At 38.7% G+C, this 24,963-nt stretch overlaps 1 protein-coding gene across 1 annotated transcript in view; it reads left to right on the forward strand.

The window, feature by feature from the left end:
- Tmeff1 (transmembrane protein with EGF like and two follistatin like domains 1) overlaps positions 1 to 24,963 on the forward strand; it is an 82,899-nt gene that overhangs the window by 27,305 nt on the left and 30,631 nt on the right. The window contains exons 3-5 of the mRNA XM_070010791.1: positions 6,628 to 6,757; positions 12,655 to 12,681; positions 16,163 to 16,259. Coding sequence (XP_069866892.1) covers positions 6,628 to 6,757; positions 12,655 to 12,681; positions 16,163 to 16,259 — 254 coding nt within the window. The remainder of the gene's footprint in view (positions 1 to 6,627; positions 6,758 to 12,654; positions 12,682 to 16,162; positions 16,260 to 24,963) is intronic.

Below are 24,963 nucleotides of genomic sequence, written 5' to 3' on the forward strand. Positions count from 1 at the left end.
GAGTACATTTCCTATTGAGCATTGTTACCTCCTCTGTTTTTCCCAACCATACCTTCCCTCCCCTGCTTTTATTATTTTAAAAATTTATTTGTTTCGATATTTTTGAGTTGGTGCTCACTGTGTAGCTTAGGTACACCTTCAACTTAAGATCTTGTCTCTACCTCCTGATTACTGAGAGGATTGCAGATATATACCACCATGTGTTGGTGGCAAAATTTGATCTATTTGGTGGTACTTGGGTTTGAACTCATAGTACTCCTGATGATTGAACTCAAGGCCTTACCCTTATTAGGTAAGCACTCTACCCTTTGAGCCATGATCCCATCCCTTTTTGTTTTAGATTGTTTTCAGATAGGATCTCACTTTTTTTTTTTGCCTGATTGGGCCTCATTACCTGGGATTGTAAGCTTAGAAAAAAAATTTACTTGTTTTTGGTTAACAGGTAATAAATATTTTTGTGTGTTTCTTTTTTTTTTGACATAAGTTTTAAAGTTTCACATTATACTTACCTGTGTCTGTCTGTATGGTTCTGCTTCTTTTTCTTTATTCATTGAATGTCTTTTCCTGAAAATTCTCTTAAGATTGTAAAGAAAATAGCCCTTTCAGCAGCTAGAAAATCCTTTTGTGAGCTGCCTGAATCCTTTCTGTGCTTACTCTGTCACAAATCAGGAAAAGGAAATATAAGGAACTGAGATCCATAGACATTTGTCCAGAGCTTTATGTGGTGTGTTAAAGCTAGATGCTAAGGATGTGAAGATGTTTAAAGACAGGCTTCTTGCCTTGTACGGGCAAACTGCCTTAGGGCTTACATCATGATTTGATCTTCCTGCCCAGGAAATCTTCCTTTGGACCACTCTGCCTTCCAATAAGCTTATAAAGCTGTTCCAGTTGGACTCAGGTTATTGCAAGCTTAGGAACAATGACTGCATATACACATTAAATGCTTTGCTCTACTGTATACTGTACAGTGTCTTTCAACTCATTAAAAAATAGTTGATGATTCAGCATGTTTTCAAGGCTATTAACAATTTAAATACATTTTAATAGATAACAGGACTTCATGTAAAAGTCTTAAAGTGGTATTTTTATTCTTCTAACAGAGCAATTTTCTTGCCACATTTAAAAACAAAGCCACTTTTATTAATTTTGTACCACAGAAGTGATAAATACTTTAGATTTATGTTAAAAGTTAATGCCTTTGACTTTTTCCCCTATGTCCTTTCTACTTCTTTTTTCTTCTACCTGGAGTTCTCTAGTGTGTGTGTCTTTCCTCTGGAATTTATCAGGGTCTGTCTTGCTAGATGCCAGTGTCTTCTTAGTAGATCTTTGCACTAGAGTTTTCTAGAAACAGAACCAGTAAAGGGACACACACACACACACACACACACACACACACACACACACACACACACACACACACACACACACATGAAAAAGACAATATTATTAATATTATTTTGGTTGCATAGAATCTGAGAAGTGCCACAGTTTCAGTTTCATGTTGCATGTTGAAAGCCCATGGAATCTAGTGCTATGAGTCTCTGTCTAAGACTAACAGCCAGGACCAGAAGACTGATGGATCAGCTCAAGCAGTCAGTAGAGAGAATCCTTCCCTTCTGTGCCTTTTTGTTCTTTAAAAGTGCTCAACACATTGGGCACTGCTCTTCCACATTGGGAGGGCAGTCTGTTTAACTTGGTCCATCGGCTCAGATCTTAATCACATCTAGAAATATCCTTACCAATAAATCTGGAAATAACTTTTGTTGTTGTTGTTGGTCATGGGGCTTGAACTCTGGGCTTGGGTGCTCTCTTAGCTCTTCAGCTCAAGGCTAGCACTCTACCAATTGAGCCACAGCACCATTTCCTGTTTCCTGAGTGGTTTATTGGAGATAAGAGTCTCGTGGACTTTCCTGCTGAGGCTGGCTTTGAACCAGTGATCCTCAGATCTCAGCCTTGCGAGTAGCTAGGATTACAGTTGTGAGCCACCAGTGCCAGCTGGAAATAACTTTTTATCTGGACACCCTGGGGTATAGTCAAATTGACAGATGGCTGAGACAAAACACCTGGGCAAAACAACCTAAGAGGGGTCTAACTGGGTCCCCAGGCTTTTAGATGTTGCTACCCACAGTTAATCCTCTCTGGAAAAGCCTCACAGGTGCACCAGAAATGTGCTTTCCTAAGCTCTCAGATGGTTTTTAATACAATCAAGTTGATGATCAAGATGCATCATCACAACATCCTAATTACCATTTTCTTATTTATTGTGCCCAGAACAATTCATGGTAGATAAGTAGGTTCACAAAAAAGTGCTTGTAAGGATGTGATTCCAGACGTGTATGCTTTTTGTTTCTGAAGTACTTTCATGGCAGAACCATCAGGTTCTTCTAAAGAAAAGTTATAGGGAAATGTTCATTCTCTCAGTGGTTCTAACCTAAACTAAAAGATTGTGGCTGGCAACAGTGCTACATCATAAATTAATTGAATGTTGGGTGGTAGGGATAGGCCAGTGTTAGAGTACTTTATTAGCTTGTTTCCATCCCCAGCATTATAAAATTAAATAATACAGCCCTTTCCCCAAATTAAATAAACAATTTTTCCCCCAAATCGCCCAGATCCTTTCATTTGTTCATAAGCATACCAAGAAGCTTTCAAGAAGACAGACCTCTGGAAATCAAGAAAGACCAAGGAATAGCAGATCTATCTGTTCTCCTATCTCAGGTTCACTTGCTCTAGGTCTGAGGTTGAATTCAGGGGTGTATTAAGTGTCCTGCTTGCTTTCACCAAATGACATAGGGTAAGATTGCTGAATGACTTGAGTGTGTGGAATGGTGAGGAATGGCAGCTCTTCTATTTAGGGACTATGACCCTTGACAAATATTTAAGATTTGGAAATGATAATAGCAACAGCAAAAATAGTTAATATGCAATCTTAATGTACTCTGGCCAGATATACATGTTATAGGTGAATTTCTCTTATTTAATCCTCATAACAACTCTATCAGGTAGGGACTGTTCTAATTGTACAGATGGAGATACTGGAGCTTCTGCTACCCTATAATCATAGTAGTCCCAGGATTTGGACTCAAGCATGAAGCTATGTGGTTGTTATGACATTTAAGTAGTTTCAACTTTTAAAGTTGCAGCCCTGTGCTTATTAGATAGATACTGTTTGATGAGTGTTAGAATTTTCAGTCCTGACAAACTTAATACTTCTTATTACATTTTTAATTTTTCCTTTTATTATAATCTTTAAGTAGTTGTACAAAGGTGTTGCCATTTGACAAAGCAGTTTATGAGTACCATATATTACCCCTTTTAACATTCTCACCTAACCCTCCCCTTCCTTCCCTCACCCATTCCTTCATTCTTCTTAATTTGTAGGATCCGTGTTGAATTCTTGACTGCATTTTTCCCCCTCTTCATTTGTCTCCCCCTACCCCCTACCCCATTCCTTTTTACTGCCTGCTTCCTGTTTCATTTTGCTGAACTTTGATTTTGCCTTTCTAAGGAATTAACTATTTGGGAGATCTCCCCTGAATCTACTGTTAATGCTTCTTTTTTAATGACTAATAATTTATATTCCATTTTTTATTATCCTTAAAGGAAATTCATAATGGGACCTAAACATGTAATTAATGATTATAATGCATAATTTTAACATAAAAGAAAAGCATTTCTATTATAAACATTTCGGAATGTCATTGCTTGGCACTAGAAGACAATGCAGTAGTTAGCTACTTGTATCTATTTAGAATGAATGGTTGGATTAAAAAGATAGAAGTATGGGGCTGGGAAGGTGGCTCAGCAGTAGAGTGCTTGCCTCGCATGCATGAGGCTCTGGGTTCGATTCCTCAGCACCACATAACCAGGAGAGGCTGGAAAGGCACTATGGCTCAAGTAGAGCCCTAGTAGAGTGCTAGCCTTGAGCTGAAGAGCTCAGGGACAGTGCCCAGGCCTAGAGTTCAAGCCCCAAGACCAGCAAAAACAACCTCCCCCCCCAAAAAAAAAGATAGACGTACAAGAAAGAACATGAAAAGAATGACCCATAGGTATGGTGGATGTTAGAATGAAAGCTATTTAGGGTAAGGTACATAAGGGATATACTAGTATATGGTCTTGTCATAGTTGCTACACAAATGGCCAGAGAGAAACACAGAAATTACATGGCACTTGATTTTGTCATGTGCACCTGTCCTTTTCCTAAGTTGTATATGAAGTGTCTTGAAACTCATCTAATAAGTGACTAATAGTCCCTCTATCAGACTCAGCTAACAGATAAATTCTGGAGCCTGAAGCTTACTCATCTTGTTCTATACCATTTGAACCATGCCTCCAGCCTGCTTTTGGCTGGTTCATTGAAGTTGGCTAGCTTCAAACTGTGATTCTCCACGTCTCAGCCTCCTGGGTAGTTAGGAATACAGGTGTGAGCCACCATCTCTTATCTCCAAATATATTCTTAAATGTGTAATTCTGAATAAAAAATGACATTTTAGGACTCGAGCTATATTATTAAATAATGTTCTTTAAAAGCTAAACCAACTTTGAGTATCATAACTAGTGTATTGAGATGTCTACCTAATTAAAAAAAATACCTTTTTTTCCTGACAGTACTGGGCTTGAATTCAGGACTTTGTTCTCTTGGTTGGCCTTTTTGTTCACAGCTAGCTGTCCGCTACTTGAAGTGTGCCTCTGCTGCCAGGCTTTTGCTAGTTAGTTAGAGATAAGAGTAGTGGATTTGCCTGTCCAGGCTGTCTTTAAACCTTGATCCTCAGATGTCAGCCTCCTCAGAAGGCATCTAGGATGCCATCCTAGGCATCTAGGATGGCCCTGAACTGAACCCTCCTGTCAGTTCTATAGAGTGGTAAGATATAGACAGGTACCACCATGCCCAGCTCATTTTTTAAAAATTAAAAATAACATCTCATTTTTAGTACGTAAACGCTGATAAGCTAATGAAGGTCAATTATTTTTATCTATTAAATTGCTGTTTGTAATTTTTCTGTAAATACGTTGTTTTTGGTCTTTTTAAAAATTAATTTGTATTTCATTTTTTAAGTAATGATAATATGTTGTAGCATATTATAGCATTTCCCAAATTTTAATTTAGTCATGTATGATACTGATGTAGTAATTTTTCTTCTCTGGTGATACTCTAGGGTTTGATTTTTAGGGGTCATACTTACTAGGCAGGTGCTTTACTGCAGAACCATATCTCCAGTCCTTTTTTTTTTTTTGCACTATTTGTTTTGAGTTAGAGTCTTGCTTTCTGCCTAGGCATATGTTTGGACTCTGCCCCACGTGTTTAGACTTCCAGCCATAGCTAGGACGACAGACACTTATTGCCCTGCCCAACTATTGATTAAGCATTCTCACAAACTTTATTTATGTATTTTTTTCAGTCGGTTATGGGGCTTGAACTCAGGGCCTGGGTGCTGTCCCTGCGCTCTTCAGCTCAAGGCGAGTGTTCTACCGCTTGAGCCACAGCGACACTTCTGGTTTTCTAGTGGTATTGGAGATAAGAGTCTCACAGACTTTCCTGCCCGGACTGGCTTTGAACCATGATCCTCAGATCTCAGCCTCCTGAGTAGCTAGGATTACAGGTGTGAGCCACCAGCACACAGCTCACAAACTTTTTTTTAAACCTAGGCTGGCCTTGAATAGAAATTCTGTCTGTCTCAGCTTCCAAGTAGCTAGACTTACAGGCATGAGCCACTAGCATTGGACTTGATGTGTAGAAATTTTTAAAGTTTTTTTTTTTTTTTTTTTTTTTTGTTGTTTTGTCAGTCTTGGGGGTTGAACTCTGGGCCTGGGGACTGTCTCTGAACAATTCAGCTTAGGGCTGGTGTTCTACCACTTGGACCACAGCACCACTTCCAGACAGACTTTCTTGCCTGGGCTGGCTTTGAACAGTGATTCTCAGATCTCAGCTTCCCAAGTAGTTAGGATTACAGGTGTGAGCCACTGGCGCCTGGCTGGTTTAAAGTTTTTTAAGTACATAGGTCCACTGGCATTTCTCAAACCCGTATCACCTTTTCTCTTTATTTGTCATATTTCACTTCATCCTTCAGGCTCAGTTCCCATTCCACTTTGTCTGAAGAGGCTTTCCTCTTCAGACATTGTACTTACTGTGTATTCTATTGATTTGGAACAGTTTTTAGCTTACAATTTGTTTTCTAGTCTTAGGATTCTAACAAGATTATAAGATCTCAGAGAACAACGCTCTCTTTTATTTCTTTGTGCCTCATAACATTTACTTTGGGACGACTACAGGTATTGAATAAATGAATTTTGATGGTAGTAAGATGACATTACCTAACTAATGTTCTTTACAAACATTGTCAAGATTTTCCTTACTGTCTCAATGAGGTTTCATAGCAGGCAAATAAAGCAGATAGTGTAGGGATTTCCAGCCTCATTCTTATGGATAGTTGGCAGTTATTTTCATTATAAATATGGAAAAAGGTCGAAGAAATAACAAGAGTCATTTTTTTCAAAACCAAATAAAAGAACAACCTATTCAGTAGTAGAAGAGTGTCATAATACTATGGTATTGCTTTCATGAATGTGAAATAAACTATTAATATTCATGCCTTGTTCTGAGAGTTTATTTTTATTTCTTTTTTGCAGTGCCATACAAATTACATTCCTGTCTGTGGATCAAACGGGGACACATACCAAAATGAATGCTTTCTCAGAAGAGCTTCTTGTAAGCACCAGAAAGAGATAACAGTGGTGGCAAGAGGACCGTGCTACTCAGGTGTGTACCACGCACTTCTAAACACATGGTAGAAATGGTTCTACCATATTTTCTAAAAGGAAGGCTTCATCCAGCCAGAGCTAAAGTCCCTAAATTACTGCATAGATTATGGGTGATAGTTTGAGGGGATTAGATTTTTTTGAATTGCATATTTCATATTGCCACTTTTTAACCTTGATTGGTTTTATACTTAACTATTTATGCCCTTTTTCTGTAGGGATCTCTGTATGTCTTTTGTACTATGGGTTGAACCTTAGACAGATAAGATTTAGAATGGAAGCTGGTGCTGGCAGTTCTTGTCTATAATTCTAGCTACTCAGGAGGCTGAGATCTTGAGGATCACAGTTCAAAGCCAGCCTGGGCAGGGAAGTCCAGGAGACTCTATCTCCAATTAACTATCAGAAAACCAGAAGTGGCGCTGTGGCTCCAAGTAGTAGAGCCACTAGCCTTGAACAAGCTCAGGGACAGTTCAAGCCCCATGACTGACCCCCCAAAAAAGATTTAGGGCTGGGAATGTGGCTTAGTGGTAGAGTGCTTATCTAGCATGCATGAAGCCCTGGGTTCAGTTCCCCAGTACCACATAAACAGAAAAAGTCAGAAGTGGCTCAAGTGGTAGAATGCTAGCCTTGAGTAAAAGAAGCTCAGGGACAGTGCCCAGGCCCTGAGTTCAAGCCCCAGGACTGCCAAAAAAATAAAAAAAGATTTAGAATGGAGAATGACATGGGTCATCATGTCTTACTTTGTTTGTTTGTTTGTTTTTGAGAGATCAAATCAGGAGTCTTTATTAGAAAGCCAGAGATGGTGTGTGGACGTATGTCCCCCCAAAATTTGCAGCCTTGACTATACTTAGTACTGTTAGGAAACTGAGCCACAAGCGTAGTAAAGAAAGAGCAGGAAAACAATCTCAACAAATCAGATCAACTCTCTAGTGGAGAGCCAAAGAGGGACAACATGGTGACCGCAGGAAGGTCAAGAGACATGAGGCCTGGTGTCCATGCCCATCTTTTCTGTTTTCTTTTTGGAAAGATGAGGAAAATCTCTGTATTTGTGTTTCTTTTCAAATTCTTCTTTTGTCTCTTCTACCCCATTATGTCATAAGCTGTCTGTACCTTCTTCCTTTATTTTGTTTCTCTTTCCTGAATTAATGGTAGTTGATTTAGGGAAGTGTTAATCTTTCCTTCCTTCCTTCCTTCCTTCTGTCCATCAGTCCATCATGGGGCTTGAACTCAGGGCCTAGACACTCCCTGAGCTTTTTTGTTCAAAGATAGCCACAGGGCCACTTTCAGTTTTCTGGTGATTTTTCTATTGGAGATGAGTTTCATGGTTTTTCTTGCCTAAGTTGGCTTTGAACCACTGTCCTCAAATCTCAGCCTCCTAAACAGCCAGGATTACAAGCGTGAGCTATCAGCTCCTGGATAATGCTAGATTTTTACTTGTGTTTGTGTTTGAAGGTAGGGATGCATGGGAGGTATTATTATTTTTGTTGGGCCTGGATGTTATCCCTGAGCTCGTTTTGCTCAAGGCTAGCTCTCTACCACTTCGAGTCATAGCTCCACTTCGGATTTGTTTTTCTGGTGGTTAATTTGAATTAAGAGTCCATAGACTTTCCTGCCTAGGGTGGCTTTGAATTGTGATCCTTAAATCTCAATCTCTTGAATAGCTAGAATTACAGGCGAGAGCCACTAGAACTGTTGTACAGAAATTGGTGGTAGAGATGGAGACTATTATTTCCATTTTGTCCCCTCAATTATGATACAGTGCATAAAAGTTCTCCCTTTGACTAAATGTGAAGATTTTAAGGCCATATGCAGAGTTAGAAGGCAGAATCTCACTTTTCATGTCAACAGAGTTTAAGAAGTTTTCTAACCTGGCCTCAGATTCAGGAATTTTCTTTAAGGGCACATAAGCTCATCGAAAGCCATTATACTCAAGTGTTATGATGTAGTACTGGGAAATGATACATGTTAAGCAACTAAAGGAAGAGATAAGTGTATAGGACAGATTTCTGCAGGGGTTCAAACATTAGAACCTCTGATCGTCCTTTCCTTAGAGAATGTGACCTATGAGGAGTCCACATGCAGTATTGCCAACCAGTGTGTGTGTGTGAGCCTCAGTGCTCAGAGTTTTTATTGCGGTTGCATTCCATAAATATGATTGATGGATTGATTGCTCATGTGGTTTATCTTAGACTTTAAATCTGCTGTTATCATGTGACCCAAAGCCCTGTTCTATATCACTTGGGTGAGCTTTCTTAGTATGGCTAGTTCCCACCCAAAACTATTGTGACTATCTTCATCCTAAGTACTGATGTATTACCCACTCCTAACAGAGATCAGGGATGATATAGATTACCTTCTAGAAGCCTATGGAAAAGGCCAGACTTCCCTTTGGGCAAGGTCGTTTTCCTTTTATTATACACTGATGATTAGTTGCTTAGGCACTTATGTTCTTAATAGATAATCAGTAGGCTATCTCATTTGATGTGGTTCTTTTATACCTCTCTAACTAAACTTGTATTTTACAGCCTGGATCTAGAAACTAAAGGAGGAATATGAAGTTTTTATTCCAGGTTAATTTTTCATCATTTATGAAATGCATATATTTAAAACATCAAGTATTTTGATGGACAGTAAATGTTAAGCATCAGGAGGCAGAGTAGTAGATTAGAAAGGCCACTGCACTAAAACCGGGACACCTGTCTTTAAAGTTATCTTAACTCTTATTTATCTTATGACCTTGGGTAAGTTTCTGAGCCCCTATTCCTGAAATCTTTAAATGGACATCAATCATCTCCTCGGCTTGTTAAGATTGAAAGCACAAAGCTATGAAGTGGATGTATTGATCTTGTTATTTGCTGACTGAGCCCAGTGTTTTTATGTAATTTAGTCGTTTTTATGGCTCCTATTCCATGAGCTAGAAGTATTACTCTCTTTTACTTAACTGGAAAACATTTTTCTTATGCTTTTAGCATTGGGTTTAAGCCTTTTTCTCTCTCTAAAATCTGTGAAGTTTTCAGGCAGTTTGTTCATACCTGATATATGTGTCTATGCCTATAATATACTATATTTCACTTATCTGACATATCTACCTCTACCCAGTTCTGTTTCTCAAGTGCAAGCAGAGTGTCCTGCCTAGGGAAATATAAAAATCTCAGTGCTGGAATGGAGCTATGTGGGATGGGGAAGGTTTGTACAGTGAACAAATGTAATCTACAAGAACCACATTGTTGAAATAGTCACAGTAATTTGTTTAGGATTCTAAATGATCAAGGAAGGTGTGAGTTTAAAAAATATTAAAGTTACACATGGAGTAACAAAAAGGATTGTTATATTATTTCTAGCATTATCGTGGGGCCTGGCATTTATACCTAATCAATGTATATGTAACAGAAGAGAGAAAGCTGGGATGTTTTCCTAAAAAATGTTTGGCCATAAAACAATTTAAAATTGAGTTCCTGTTTTCAGTTTCTCTCTCTCTCTCTCTCTCTCTCTCTCTCTCTCTCTCTCTCTCTCTCTCTCTCTCTCTCTCTCTCTTTTGTTCATTGTGGGGTTTGAAATCAGGGCCTACTTGTAGTCCCTGAGCTCTTTTTCTTTTTCTTTTTTGTCAGTTATGGGGCTTGAATTCTGGGTTTGTGCACTGCCGTTCAGCTCTTCAGCTCAAGGCTAGTGCTGTACCTGTTGAGCCACAGTGCCACTTCTGGTTTTCTAGTGGTTATTGGAAATAAGAATCTCTTGGACTTTCCTGCCCTGCTGGCTTTGAACTGTGTTCCTCAGATCTCAGCCTCCTAAATAGCTAGGACCACAGGTGTGAGCCACTGGTGCTGGGCCCCTGAGCTCTTTTATTCAGGGCTAGTACTTTACCACTTGGAGCCACAGTTTCACTTCTGGATTTCTGGTGGTTAATTGGAGATGAGAATCTCATGGACTTTCCTGCCCTAGCTAGCTTTGAATTGCGGTCCTCATAGCTCAGCCTTGTAAATAGCTAGGATTATAGTTGAAAGTCACCAGTGCCCAGCTGTTCCTCTTTCATATATATATTTTTTTCTACTGTGTTTTTTATTCTTCATATCATTTAAAACTTGATGAAATAAAAATGGAGTATAATTGAAAACTTAAGATTACACAGTTGGTACTACATACACTACATTTTTCTTTCTTTTTTTTTTTTTTGTCGGTCGTGGGCTTGAACTCTGGGCCTGGGCACTGTCCCTCAGCTCTTCAGCTCAAGGCAAGCGCTCTACCACTTGAGCTACAGCGCCACTTCCGGTTTTCTGGTGGTTTATTGGAGATAGGAGTCTCAAGGTCTCTCCTGCCCGGGCTGGCTTTGAACCTCGATCCTCAGATCTTAGCCTCCTGAGTAGCTAGGATTACAGGTGTGAGCCACCAGCGCCCGGCTTACACTACATTTTTCTAACCTATCTGGGAATTATTTGATTATTATCTGAAGGAGATTAAAGGGAAGAGGACAATCTTATCTGAGCATTGTCTTCTACTCCATATATATAATATATCTTCTCACATATAAATGTATATACATATATATACACACACATATATATATATATATATACACACATAACACATATATGTGTATGTGTGTGTATGTGTATGTATTTGTTACCAGTACTGGGGCTTGACCTTTTGCTTGTCTTATTTTTGCTCAAGGCTGGTGCTTTACCATTTGAACCACACCTCTATTCTGGCTCTTTGCTGGCTAGTTGGAGATGAGAGTCTCATGGACTTTTCTACATGGGTTGGCTTTGAACCAGAATCTACATATCTTAGGCTCAAAAGTAGCTAGGATTACAGGCATGAACCACTGGTGCCCAGCTTTTCAGAGATCTTCCCTCCAAAATGCAGGCAGAAGTGTGAAAATCCTCACCTGCCAGCTCTGTTTTTTGTTTTAGTTTTTAAAATAGTTCATGTTGATTACACCACACACAGTATTATCCTCTTTTCAAGAGTTGTGTGCTGTATTTTGGTCCTTTTAGCACTCTAAAATTAAATTTTAAGGCTAAGAATATGGCTCAGAGGTAGAGCACTTGCCTCTCATGTGCAAGACCCAGGGTTAATTACATTTTAGGCTGGCTTCTTTTTGAGAATGCTGATTAGATTTCCTGGAGGAAATTATTTTCATCAGTAATATGAAAACCTCAATCTTGAGGTTCTTTCCTTCCTCAACCTTGGGACTTTTTTTCCTCATATTATTGTTTGGCTTTTTGTCTTTGTCCACAGATTTCATTAAGAATAATTTTGGAGCAAGACTCAAAAGCTTTTCTCCTGCTTTTCTAATAAAAGCAGCTTATTCAACAAGCCTCTAAAGCTTAACAAAATTAAAAGAAAATCTTTTACCTTTTAGATGAGTGAGTTTAAATTAATTATATTTAGCTCAGTACAATATTGGTTTGTATTCTGTGAAAGATAGCTAGTCTTTCCTGAATGTGTTTCATACATACATAGACATAAATGATTATGTATGTAAGCCATTTGTATTTTGAGAAAGGCATTGAAAAGATATATAAAAACAAACTGTTAGCTTTTAAAACAGAACTATGAAGCTGGGTACTAGTGGCTCATGCCTGTAATCCTAGCCAATCTGGAGGCTAAGATCTAAGGATCAAGGTTCAAAGACAATGTGGGCAGCAAAGTCCTAGAGATTTTTATCTCCAATTGACTACCAGTAAACAGAAAGTGGTGCTGTGGCTTAAAGTGCTAGCCTTGAACAAAATAGCTCACGGACAATGCTCAGGCCCTCAATTCAAGCCCCACAACTGACCAAAAAAAAAAAAAAAAAAAAAAGCTATGATAATGAGTATGAGTTTTGGATAAAAAAATTTTACTATATGAACAGAAGAAGTTTCTAGGAAAGATGTTTATATGCATTGTTTTTCTTCTCAGATAATGGCTCTGGATCTGGAGAAGGAGGTAAGTTTTAAATCGTGTGTGTGTGTGTGTGTGTGTGTGTGTGTGTGTGTGTCTGTGTGTCTGTGTGTGTGTATGTGTTTATGTATGTGTATATGCCAGAACTTGGGCTTGAACTCTGGGCTTGGCCTCTGTCTCTTAGCTTTTCTGCTCAAGGCTGGTACTCTCCTACTCAAGCCATACCCATATCTTGTTTTCTGGTAGTTAATTAGAGATAAAGGTCTTATGGATGTTCCTGTGTGGGCTAGTTCCAAACTTTTATCCTCAAATCTGAGGATAGGAAAATAGGCACATGGCAGTTTTGATTTCTTTAAAGATAATTGTTTTCTTTCCTATTTCTTTTCAACAGCTTTGAGATGTAATTCATATAACAAGATTCATCCACTGAAAAAGTACTGACATTTAGGACACAATTTCATGTGCCATTTGGCCATCAGTTGTAATCCTCATCCCTAACCTGACTCTCTTTAGCATTGGACATTCTTTGTTTCATACAACTGGACCAAAAAAATATATATATATAAATATAAATATATATATATATACATATATATATATATATATTTTTTTTTTTTTTTGGTCTGGTTGTGGGGCCTGAACTCTGGGCCTGAGCACTGTCCCTCAGCTTTTCAGCTCATGGCTAGTGCGTGCCCTACCACTTGAGCCACAGCGCCACTTCCGGCTTTTTTCTTTTTGCTTATGTGGTGCTGAGGAATCGAACCCAGGGCCTCAGGCATGCAAGGCAAGCGCTCTACCACTGAGCCACCTTCCCAGCCTCTGTTTCATATATTTTTTTTTACTGAAGGCTTGCACTCAAACTACAAGGAAAATGCTGTAATTCCTGTTAAATTGAGGTTGTACAATTGACTTTCCCTTTGGATCATCCACAGAGGTGATCTTAGGTTAGGCCAGAGGATGTGTGACTCTTCTACTTCTTGCTTCAAAACTTTTTGTTTTTGGGTCGGTCATGGGGCTTGAACTCTGGACCTGGGCGCTGTCCCTCAGCTCTTCAGCTCAAGACTAGCACTCTACCATTTGAGCCACAGCGCCACTTCCTTTTTTTATGTTGTTGTTGTTCATAGGGCTGAACTCTGGGCCTGGGTGCTGTTCCTGAGCTATTCAGCTCAAGGCTATCATTCTACCACTTGAGCCACAGAACCACACCCAATTTTTTCTGCTATGTGGTGCTGAGGAATCAAACCCAGTGCCTCATACATACAAGGCAAGCACTCTACCTACCAGTGAGCCACCTTCCCAGTTCACTTCTTTTTTTTTTTTCCCAGTTTACTTCTAAACTTTGTTGTAAGAGATTTTTTTTTTTTTAAGTGGAGGCATGCACAGTACTAGGGTTTGAACTCGGGGTTTCCTGCTTGCTGTGCTGGCACTTTACCACTTGAGCCAGTTCTACAGTCTGGCATTTTGATGGTTATTTTGGAGGACCAGTCTAGTGAACTTTTTTTCCCCCAGGTAGGCCTTGAACTGTAATCCATCCTCCAGATCTCAGTCTCCAGAGAAGCTAGAATTATAGGTATATACCACTGGTCCTCATCTATTATATGGGGTTTTCAAAGGAACAGGCTCAAGAATCTCCAGAGTAAGCTATGCAAAACAGCTCTGGTGAACTTAAAATTTTATTTCAGCGTTCAGAAATTTCCAGTTTTTTTTTTAAATTTCAGAATGTATACAAGTATGTAAACTTTTTTTCTGGTGTTTAAACAGTGTTTGGTAATAGTATGTAATAGAGTTAAATGATGAGAATTAAGGATGATTAATCTATTTCAGAATCCAGCCAAGCTATATCTTAGTATCTACATGCAAAATAATGTTTGAAGTATCTTGAGGATAAAATTAAAAACACTCACGCCGGGGAAAATCACTCTAGATACAAACCTGAGTTAAGATCTTTCACACTTACTTTGTGAAACTTTTATTCCAGGTTGCCCTTTACTCTTCTGTGTGTCATAGTATCCTAAAGCTTCAGAGTTAGGAGGGATTGTGAAAGTCATCTATAATGGGCAATCATGAGAGAGGAAGTTCAGAGGGTGTCAGTTTTAGCCTAAAAAGAAAATGCATAAAGCTGTTGAACAATAGAATTCTATTGAAATAATAAGCTCCTGAATTTTAGGTCTTAGAGCCAGAAAGAATGAAGAGATAATGTGGTCTAGCCCTGGTGATCATATATTCAGTTAGGAAACTCAGTTGATGTCAAGATTTGTTATTATTGCTGCTGCTGCTGGAGCAGCAACAATAATCCAATACTGGAAGTCTTGTCCTGAGGATGTAGGTCTACCAGTTTTTTAGGAGTGTGAGTTTGATACGCTAGGTAGTTTGCTCAATTATTCTGGATTTTATTATGTTTCCGAGGTCTCAGAATTACCTAGGGTGATTATTTCTGGAGTCTCTTTGGGGGATGTTCATGAGAGTTTGGAGAATATTTCTACTTACAGTGCAGGTAGACATCTCCCTCCAAAAATTGGGAGATCAGAAGTGGGGTGTGTGTGTGTGTGTGTGTGTGTGTGTGTGTGTGTGTGTGTGTGTGTGTGTGTGTGTGTGTGTGTGTGTGTGTGTGTGTGTGTGTGTGTGTGTGTGTGTGTGTGTGTGTGTGTGTGTGTGTGTGTGTGTGTGTGTGTGTGTGTGTGTGTGTATACTTTCCTTTTAGCTCCTTTTAATACCCTCCCAGAATAGTATTCTCTCCCAAATCACATTGGGAAATCTTGGGAAATCTCTTGAGTAAGTTGAGATCTTTAAATTGACCCCAGAACTACTGACTTCCCTGCCTAAATCTGAAATTTTCAAGATAGGATCCACTTTTTTTGAGACCACACCTTTAGGCACTTTGTCAGGGTGGGATGTCAGCCCAGTTGGGGGCGCTAGTGTATTTGCTTTTTGTTGTTAGATAATAGGAGACCTACACGATTCTGCATCAAGTATATAGGCTGTGCTAAATGGGCAGGCAGAGAAAGGGAAAAGTCATTTATAAAGACTTTGTCCTTGTTAACATTTGTACACACATACATACACTTAAGCAGTGGGATTCATTTACATATTGTTAGGAAGGCAGATATGAAACTGATGTGAGGGAAAAAGCGTTCAGTCACCTGTCTGCTAATCAACGGTGTACACACTAATTTCAGGAGGAGGACAGTCACAGGAATTGATTTACTGCTCAGGATTTTTCCTCTCTTATTTAGCCAATGGTGTAATTCTTTTTAAAGATCCATTGGTTGTCAAACTTATTATATTGTTCTTGGGCATATTGTTTATGGGATTGTTTGGCTAAAAATGCTCATGCTACAGAATATGTTCCACAGTATTTGGCAACAGTTTTGGATTCAGTCATAGATTAGATTGGGGAGTGACTTTTTTTTTTTTTTTTTTAAAGTTTAGACACATTTCCTGTCAAAAAGGATAATGGCTCCTGAAAACATGATATAGAAAGGATCTCAACTTTTGGTTGAAACTTTCCTTTTTCTTTTTTGCACAGAGGAGGAAGGGTCAGGGGCAGAAGCTCACAGGAAGCATTCCAAGTGTGGACCTTGCAAATACAAAGCGGAGTGTGATGAGGACGCAGAAAACGTTGGGTGAGTTGTGGAGAGAAAGGGATGGGACACAGCTGGAGGTGAGACCTTCCTTCTTTCACAACTGGATCATAGGAAGGTTTCGTCTTCTTGCTTTTGTGTATTTTGGGTGTGCTTTTCTGTAGTTTAAAGTGTTAATGCTAGTTTAGTCGAATGTTTTCCTGAGATTGTTGCAGTATTTTAGAATGTTAATTTTCTCATGAGTTAATTTAAGCCAACGTTCTCCTAAAACTGCTAACTACACCACATTGAAAAAACATGGCATTTTCTGTGTAGAGTAAGAAGAGGAAGGATGGATTTATTCAGTTAGAGTACTAATGAGACTTTTCGGATGTGCATAATACTAGAGGTATTCCAAAAGGCCTTTTGCAAATCTTCTCTTGATTGTGTCAGCAGCGCTATGAGGCGTAACACTGTTCTAAAGGACTGGAGTCATGATTTACTAAAATCGTAAAGCTAAAACATACGAGTGATTTTCATTTATTCATTTATTTACTTATGTATGTAAAAGGCACTGTGGTGAAAGGTGTCTTCCCCGTTACTCAGTTGTCAAGAAGCCATCACTGGAATCTATATCTCGTTTAATCTCCCAGGGGATACTTTATGCATTTGCAAGCAAATGTGCACATGTATTCTTTTCTTAAAAAATGGCAGCACAATTCTGTATCCTCTTTAAAAAATTCTTACTTCTTTCCTGATACTGGAGTTTGTGCTCTTTCTTGGCTTTTTTTCTCGTGACTGGCACTCGACCACTCATCCTATGCCTCCAGCCCAGCTTTATGCTGGTTAATAGAAGATGGAGTGTAGTGGACTTTTCTGCATGGGCCGCTTTTGAACTCTGATCCTCTAGGTCTCAGCCTTCTGAGTAACTAGGATTACAAATGTGAGCCACTGATGCCTCGCTCCTATTAAGACATTTTTATTGTAAAACGGATGTATGGAAGGTTTTAAAGCATCTACATGCAATTTAAGGAATACCTGTGTGCCTACTTCCTGTTGTGCAAACTAGAATACTCCCATATTTCCAGTACTGAGTTTCAACGTCACCAGGGAGTGAAAGGACAGTAAGTGTGAATCTTGGACAGAGCTTGCAATGCAAGAAACGTGAAAGTCTCTGGGTCAGAGTTTGGCTTTTGTTTTTCAGAACAATACCAATTGTAAACCTTACTAGACTGGGGACAGTACTTTGTAGCTTAGCCTTTTTTTGGTACTGAAACAGTTCTGCGATTTTCTCTCCCATTAGCCACCATTTCTTATTTTACTGCTATCCTAATTTTGCCTATTTATTATTTATTGATGGATCTATTTTGCTAGTACTGCTTTGAACTGAGGGCCTTGCTCTCACTTGGCTTTTTCACTCACAGCTAGTACTCTACAAACATGAGCCACCAGCACCTAGCTTCCCACTGCTTTTTCCTGGGACTTGAAGTCAAGGACTAGGAGCTGTCTCTGAACCTTTTTGCTGAAGGGTAGCACTCTACATTTGAGTCACAGCTCCAGTTCTGGCTTTTTGATCATTAATTGAAGATAAGAGTCTCGTGGACTTTCCTGCCCAGGCTGGTTTTCAACCATGATTCTCCCATGTCATCTCCTAAATAGCTAGTATTATAGGCGTGAACCACTAGCACCCAGCCCCAAATGTTTCAATTGTTACTCCTTTAAGACAAACACACATTTTGATTTGATGTCCAGTGTAATAATTTGGAATTTATTTTTCAAACCTTATCTTATTTGATTTATTTAAAAAAACAGTATTTTCTGTGGAAATGAATATGGCCCTTGAAAAATACAGCAGTGTATAGATCTAGCTCTTATTGTTTGTGTTAAAAGTGCAGCATTTTATTTTCAGTATTGAAGCCATTAAGTGTATTATCAATATCCTTGCATACAGAATCTGAAATACTGTTCCTTAGTTAAAAAAAAAAACAGATTGAATTTTAGGGTACCCATTTCTAGGTACAAAATTACAATAGTTTTTATGGAGATTTTGTATCATATTGTAAGGCTTAATACAATTTGTAAAAGAAAGTCATTATTATTTGATTCTCTTTTCTACTCCTATTCTGTTAAGGGGAAAGCAGGGGAAAAAGAGCCAGCCTTTTATTTGGTAAATTGTGATTACAGAGGTTTCACAATTAGTTCAATACCTTAGGTTTTGTTTCAGGAATGGGAAAGGTCTTTGGACATTTAATACAAAAAGCATCATTATTAACTTTGATAATGGACAAGTCATGGTCTCTGAGCTTCAGTGACCTTTTTTGCATTGAGTTTCTTTTAAACTTTGTTTCTGAGCACATGCTAAGATTTCTAGTAATAGCATGGCCTTCCCAAAACAAATTAACTAAAGCTAACCTCATTTTCTTTTGGTCATATAATAAGATTCCTATATTAAAGTATTTTGGAATCTAAGCAACATACACACCAATTAGGTTTGATGTACGTGATTCATCAGGCCAGAAGGTAGGTATCATTCTGGCTGGTAAATGACTGTTCTTAAAAAGCATTCAATAATGAATTAAATTTTCTATAAGCATTGAAGTTAGGTTTTTAACAATTCTTTCTTCTTCTGTTCTGTGTGGTGATTTTATCGATGACTTGGCAAAAGTATAAGGTATTCTTGTCAAAATTATCTTTCTAGGAGATATATGAAATGGAAGAAGTACAGCCTAAAAAGTTTCAGCATGCTGAAGTAGTCTAAAATTGGATTGAGATAAAGGTAGCCTTCTAATCCTGGCCTCCAGAGGATACCCATTGTATGTTTTGCAGATAATACCAACAGAATTGAGTATATTTAAGAACCTCAGCCTCATGTTTGATGTGGTACCAGTAAAGTGAAGGCCAATCCTCTGGGTTTCATACTATTCCAAACAGTTAATCTAATAATTTTTTTCTGTACTGTAGACTTGTTTTATTCTTAACTTCATTCTTAACTTTAACTATGCCATTGGAGTTGGAGGCTGAGCAGAGTAGTTTTGGGGGGTGTTTGGATACTACAACAAATAAGGAAGTCCTGGAAGATATTTTTCACTATTTCATTTAGATTTAGAGATGAGTTACTTTTGCATAGACATGAACAAAATACCTGAGAAAACAACTTAAAAAAAGGGTGGATTTTTTTGGGGGCTGATTCACTGTTTCAAAGGTTTCATTTCATGGTGGTTTGACCCCCCAGGCACTTAAGAAGAACATCATGGTGGTAGTAAGGAACATGTGGAGGAGGATGCTGTTTACCTCATGGAGGACAGGAAGCAGAAAGAAAGAAAGGACTAGAGACCAGACAGAATCTTTAAGGAGGCATGCCACTGTCTACCTCCCCAAATAGTAATGCTTTCCACCCGTTGACAACCAAACACATTCAACACATGAACCTATAGGGTCATTTCATATTCATGCCATAAGAGGAGGCCAAGAATGAGAATCAACAGGTAGAATTTACTGAGATGCAGTTTCTGGTCTCTCTCCTGGGAAGGAGCTTAGTCACCCATGAAATGTGCTGCCTTGGTGGGTGGGCATGCTGTCCAGCTAAGCAAATGCTCTAGAAGGGGCTATGGAGTCATAAATAGCACTCAGATGAATCCTGAACTGGATGTAAGATTGGGAATAGATGGTTTTGTCAAGTCTTTTCAACATTATAATTCTCTCACTGTTGATTTAGATACAGGAATAGGACTAAATGTGTACACTTTCGCTCACACAGTTGGATATTACTCTCTCAATTCATCTGAATGCCCTTTTCTAGGGATGGAACACTAGGCATGCTTTGTCTTTTATCTGAGCTCCACCTTCTCTGATTAGCCCACATTGATACTGTTACTTCTTCCAACTCTTGTTTCCCAGGAATTAAATTTTTTATTATACCAGTATGTTTTTTTCAAGTTAGTTTTTTTTTTTTTTTGCAAGACCTGAGGCTTGAATTCAGGGCTTGGGTGCTGTCCCTGAGCTTCTTTTGCTTCAGACTTAGTGCTCTACTACTTTGAGCCACAGCTCCACTTCTGGCTTTTTTGTTTGTTTCTGTGTTTATTGGAGGTAAGAATTCCATGTATTTTTCTGCCTGGGCTGGCTTTGAACCTCAGCCCTCAGATCCCACCCTCCTGAGTGGCTAGGATTACAAGCATGAGCCATTGGCACACAACTGTGAATATTGTCATGATTTTAATATTTTCTATTAATTTAAATTTCACTTATGAAATATATCAGATAGACAGCCATACATGAAAACTTACATGTTTGGTTCAGTGAACAAGGTGGAAACTAGCTTTTGTGAATCATACCTCTCAAGTCAAGACCTAATGTTCATTGCTGTAACGTGTGTGTGTGTGTGTGTGTGTGTGTGTGAGTGTGTGTGTGTGTGTGTGTGTGTGTGTGTGTGTTGTTTTGGCTATGGTTTCAGCAGTTTCAATCCATGGTCACTTGGCCCCATTGCTGTGGGCCTGTGAGACAGAGTATTATGATGTAGCGGGCATAAGTGGAGTAGAGCTAACTTACCTCACAGTGGCTGGGAAGCAGAGAAACTGAAGCGGGCACAGCCCTAATGTACTTCTAAGTCCTACCTCCCTAGTTTTTTTTTTTTTAACCACATTCCAGTAGTGCCATCAAATTATGCATCATCAAAAATCAGAGCCCTTATGATTCACCCACTTTTCCAAAGTCTTCCCCCAGCCCCAACACAGCTGCATTGAGAAATAAGCTTGGAACACATGAACTATTTTAAGATACCTCCTACCAAAGCTATAACATTTACCAATGCTTGAGGATCCTCTTTGTCCCCTTTCCAAATCCACGTATGATGCATTGCATTTTGTGTAAGGCATCCCCTTTTGCCCTGTGGTTTTTTTGGGTCCGGTTGAGGGGCCTGTACTCTGGGCCTGGGTGCTGTCCTTCAGCTCTTCAGCTCAAGGCTAGCGCTCTATTACTTGAGCCACAGTGCCATTGCCAGCTTTTTTTTTTTCTCTGCTTATGTGGTATTGAGGAATCGAACCCAGGGCCTCATGCATGCAAGGCAAGTGCTCTATCACTGAGCCACCTTCCCAGCCCCTTGCCCTGTGGTTTTGAGGACTGAATGCAGAACATGTTCCTTGCTAGGCAAGTTGTCTACCATTTGAATCATATCCTCAGCCCTTTTGTTCTGTTTTGTTTTGAGAGAAGGTCTTGCTAACTTTGCCTAGACTGGCCTCAAACCCTATTTTCCTGCATTTGCCTCCCCAGTAGCTGAGATATATTCTAGTCATGCATTTACAGTTTTACCCTGTAGGATAGATCCTACAGTATGGTATCATTTGTTTTCCAGCTGATTTTGAATTTTATTCGAATGAAATCACACTCTGTGCATGCTTCTTCACCTTTTATGTAGCTTCACATAGGTGTGGTCAATTTACTTTAACTACATGTTGGATTCAACATGTTGAATGTTGGTACCACATTCTTTTGCAGGTAGACTTTTTTTTTTTTAATTTTAGGTAGACTTTTGTACGGTTTCTAGTCTTCTGTTCTCATACCACTGCTCTTGGTGCACACATGTAAGACATATTTTTAAGGACCATACAAATACCCAAATTGTTAGGCAAGTACAAGTCTAACTTTTTATGGCAATGCCGCTTTTCTGAAGTGGTTGTACCAGTAGACTCTCTTACCAGCATTTGCTTCTCATCCATGATATTGTCTTTGTTCATAGTTTTACCAAGTGTGGATGCTATATTTTTGTGGTCTTAATTTTCAGTTTCATGATAATTAAAACATTGAATGCCTTTTCACATATACTGACCATATATGCTATTTAATTTTAATATTTAAAAATATTCTTCCCTCTTCTATATTGGTTACACATCAATTGAAAAACTGACTTATATTTATGTATTCTGGATGCTTCTTTTGGGCCTTATTGGCTGTAATTATCTTTTTGTTTGTAACTTAGGTAATGAGTCAGGTAATGAGTACATTTCTTATTGAGCATTGTAACTCCCTGCTTTGTTTTCCTCCTACCATCCCTTCCCTCCCCACCTCCTCAACTCCTCCCTCCCCAACCAAGTTGTAAAGTTCATTTTCTACAGTATCTTGTACATCTCATTGTTACAATGGGTCAACTTGTATTCGTATTTCAGCATTTTGTTATTTCCCTTCCCCTTCCCAAATTAGAAAAATGTATATACAAGATTCAGGGCACTAGAATCAAATACTGTGGAAACAGGGGTTATACTATGGGGGAAGAACATACAAAAGACACAAAAAAAATCACACAGTACATTATAAGTACATTAAAAACAACAACAACAAAGATAAAACCTCTTATGTCCCTATCTTGGGGTTCATTTCGCTTAGCATCATCTGATATGGTCATATGTACATAGTTTTTTACCTTTTCTGCTTGTCCTAGACATATACTAGTTATTGCAGATAAGGGAAACCATAGACCTATGTTTCTTGGGGCCTGACTTACTTCACTTAATACAATTTTTTCCAAGTCTTTCCATTTCCTAACAAATGGGGCGGTGTCATTCTTTCTGATGGAGGCACAGAATTCCATTGTGGGGTGTGTGTGTGTGTGTGTGTGTGTGTGTGTGTGTGTGTGTGTGTGTGTGTGTGTGTGTGTGTGTGTGTGTGTGTGTGTGTGTGTGTGTGTGTGTGTGTGTGTGTGTGTGTGTGTAAAACCACATTTTCTTGATCCATTCATGTATTGAGGGGCATCTGGGTTGGTTCCATATCTTAGCTATGGTGAATAATATTGTGATAAACATACCTGTGCTGGTAGCTTTAGTAGGGCCTTGTTTGTGATCATTCGGGTAAATGCCCAAAAGTGGGATTGCTGGGTCATAGGGGAGCTCTATGTGGAGTCTTTTGAGGAACCTCCATACTGCTTTCCAAAGTGGTTGAACAAGTTTACCCTCCCACCAACAATGCAGCAGGGTTCCCTTTTGGCTACACCCCCTCCAGCATCTGTTGTTATTAGATTTCTTGATTATAGCCATTCTTGTAGCTTAGGTTTTATTCTTTTGATAAGACATTACTTATTTCCAAGTCATATTTATCAGTCTCTTATGGTCTTCAAAGACTTTCTGGCTTTATCTTTCATATTTAGGTGTTTAATAAAGCTAAAGGATTTTTTTTTAAAGTTCATCAAGAATTAGGGAGTCTTCAGATACATAGGAAAACAGGGTAAACAAATGGATCTACCATGTAACACTGTCTTCAAAATGTCTAATGTTGTTTAATCTTTTCTCCTCTGCATACCCTTTTCTGGGGGACCTATTTTAAGTAATTTTAACACCAAGATTTTTTTTTACCTGCACAGCTTTCAGTTTTACTATGATTTTATCTGCTTGATGCATGGGTTACCCAGAGGTATTTCATTGTAGTTTATCAACTTTTGCTTTATAACTTTTGAGTCCATCTTCAAATCTTGAGAATTATTAAATCTTCCCAGTGAACAAAATGTTTTGTTATTATGAAGGGATTTTCTTTTTTATCCTTTTTGCACTGTAGTCTTATCTTTGATATTAAATATAACTATGTCAGGCATGCTATCTCTCTCACTATGCTTTTACTTTCCGTTTTTCATTTCATTATATCTTAACATGTGTCAGAAAAGCAGCACACAGGTTTTGTAATTTTATCCAGCCAGTCTTTGTCATTTAGCTAGAAAATTTCGTCTACTTAAACATAAATATTTAAAAAATTAATTTACTTTATTGCTATATAAAAGTGATATGTAGAGGGATTACAATTCTGTGATCAGATCATGATTGCATTTCCTTTGGCTTTACAGTGTTTTCTGTTCCTCACTCTCCCAGTACTTCCCTCCCATCTCCACCCATGAGTTACATGTTCGCTATCGTCTGTGTCCAGTCAGCTTCACTGCTGTATTTTTTTATCCTTTTCCTTCTCAAGTTCTGTACCCTCCCCCACACCCTCCTGAAGATAGACACTTGAATACATCATATATAAAGAAAAGACAGCCGGGTGCCGATGGCTCACGCCTGTAATCCTAGCTACTCAGGAGGCTGAGATCTGAGGATCGCGGTTCAAAGCCAGCCCGGGCAGGAGAGACCGTGAGACTCCTATCTGCAATAAAAACCACCAGGAAACCGGAAGAGGTGCTGTAGCTCAAGTGGTAGAGCGCTCGTCTTGAGCTGAAGAGCTGAGGGACAGCGCCCAGGCTCAGAGTTCAAGCCCCACGACCGACAAAAAAAAAAAAAAAGAAAAGAAAAGACAGAATCATTAAACAAAAATTAAAAATCTTGGAGTTCATTTTGACATATTATTTTATATATATATGAAGAGGCATGTAGACATAGCGCCTTTTTGTTTCTCTCCTGAGAGTATTCTCTTTTTTCTCATTGTATGTTTCTAGAATCCTGTATAATTGATCATATCCCAGTGTCTTTTAGATCTATTTCTGCATGTCAGAGAAAACATGCACCGTTTGTCTCTCTGAGCTTGGCTTACCTCATTTAACATGATTTGTTCTAGTTTTACCCATTTCCCTGCATATGAAATTATTTTATTATTACTTAACTATATTTTAAGTACTGATACATTAACTTTTTTCTGTTGTTTTGTACTTTTTTTCTTGCCTTCTCTTTGTTTCTCCTTGCTTTGTGTGTGTGTGTGTTTCTCACTAGTTATAAAGTTACTGATTGTTCTTTAACTAGTAACCTTTGAACTCTTAACATATATACTCAACTTATTACCTCTTAAAGCTTATTACTGTCTT

Source organism: Dipodomys merriami, unplaced genomic scaffold (genome assembly GCF_024711535.1).
Source record: "Dipodomys merriami isolate MVZ:Mamm:240054 unplaced genomic scaffold, mDipMer1.0.p SCAF_11, whole genome shotgun sequence".
Taxonomy (NCBI): Eukaryota; Metazoa; Chordata; class Mammalia; order Rodentia; family Heteromyidae; genus Dipodomys; species Dipodomys merriami.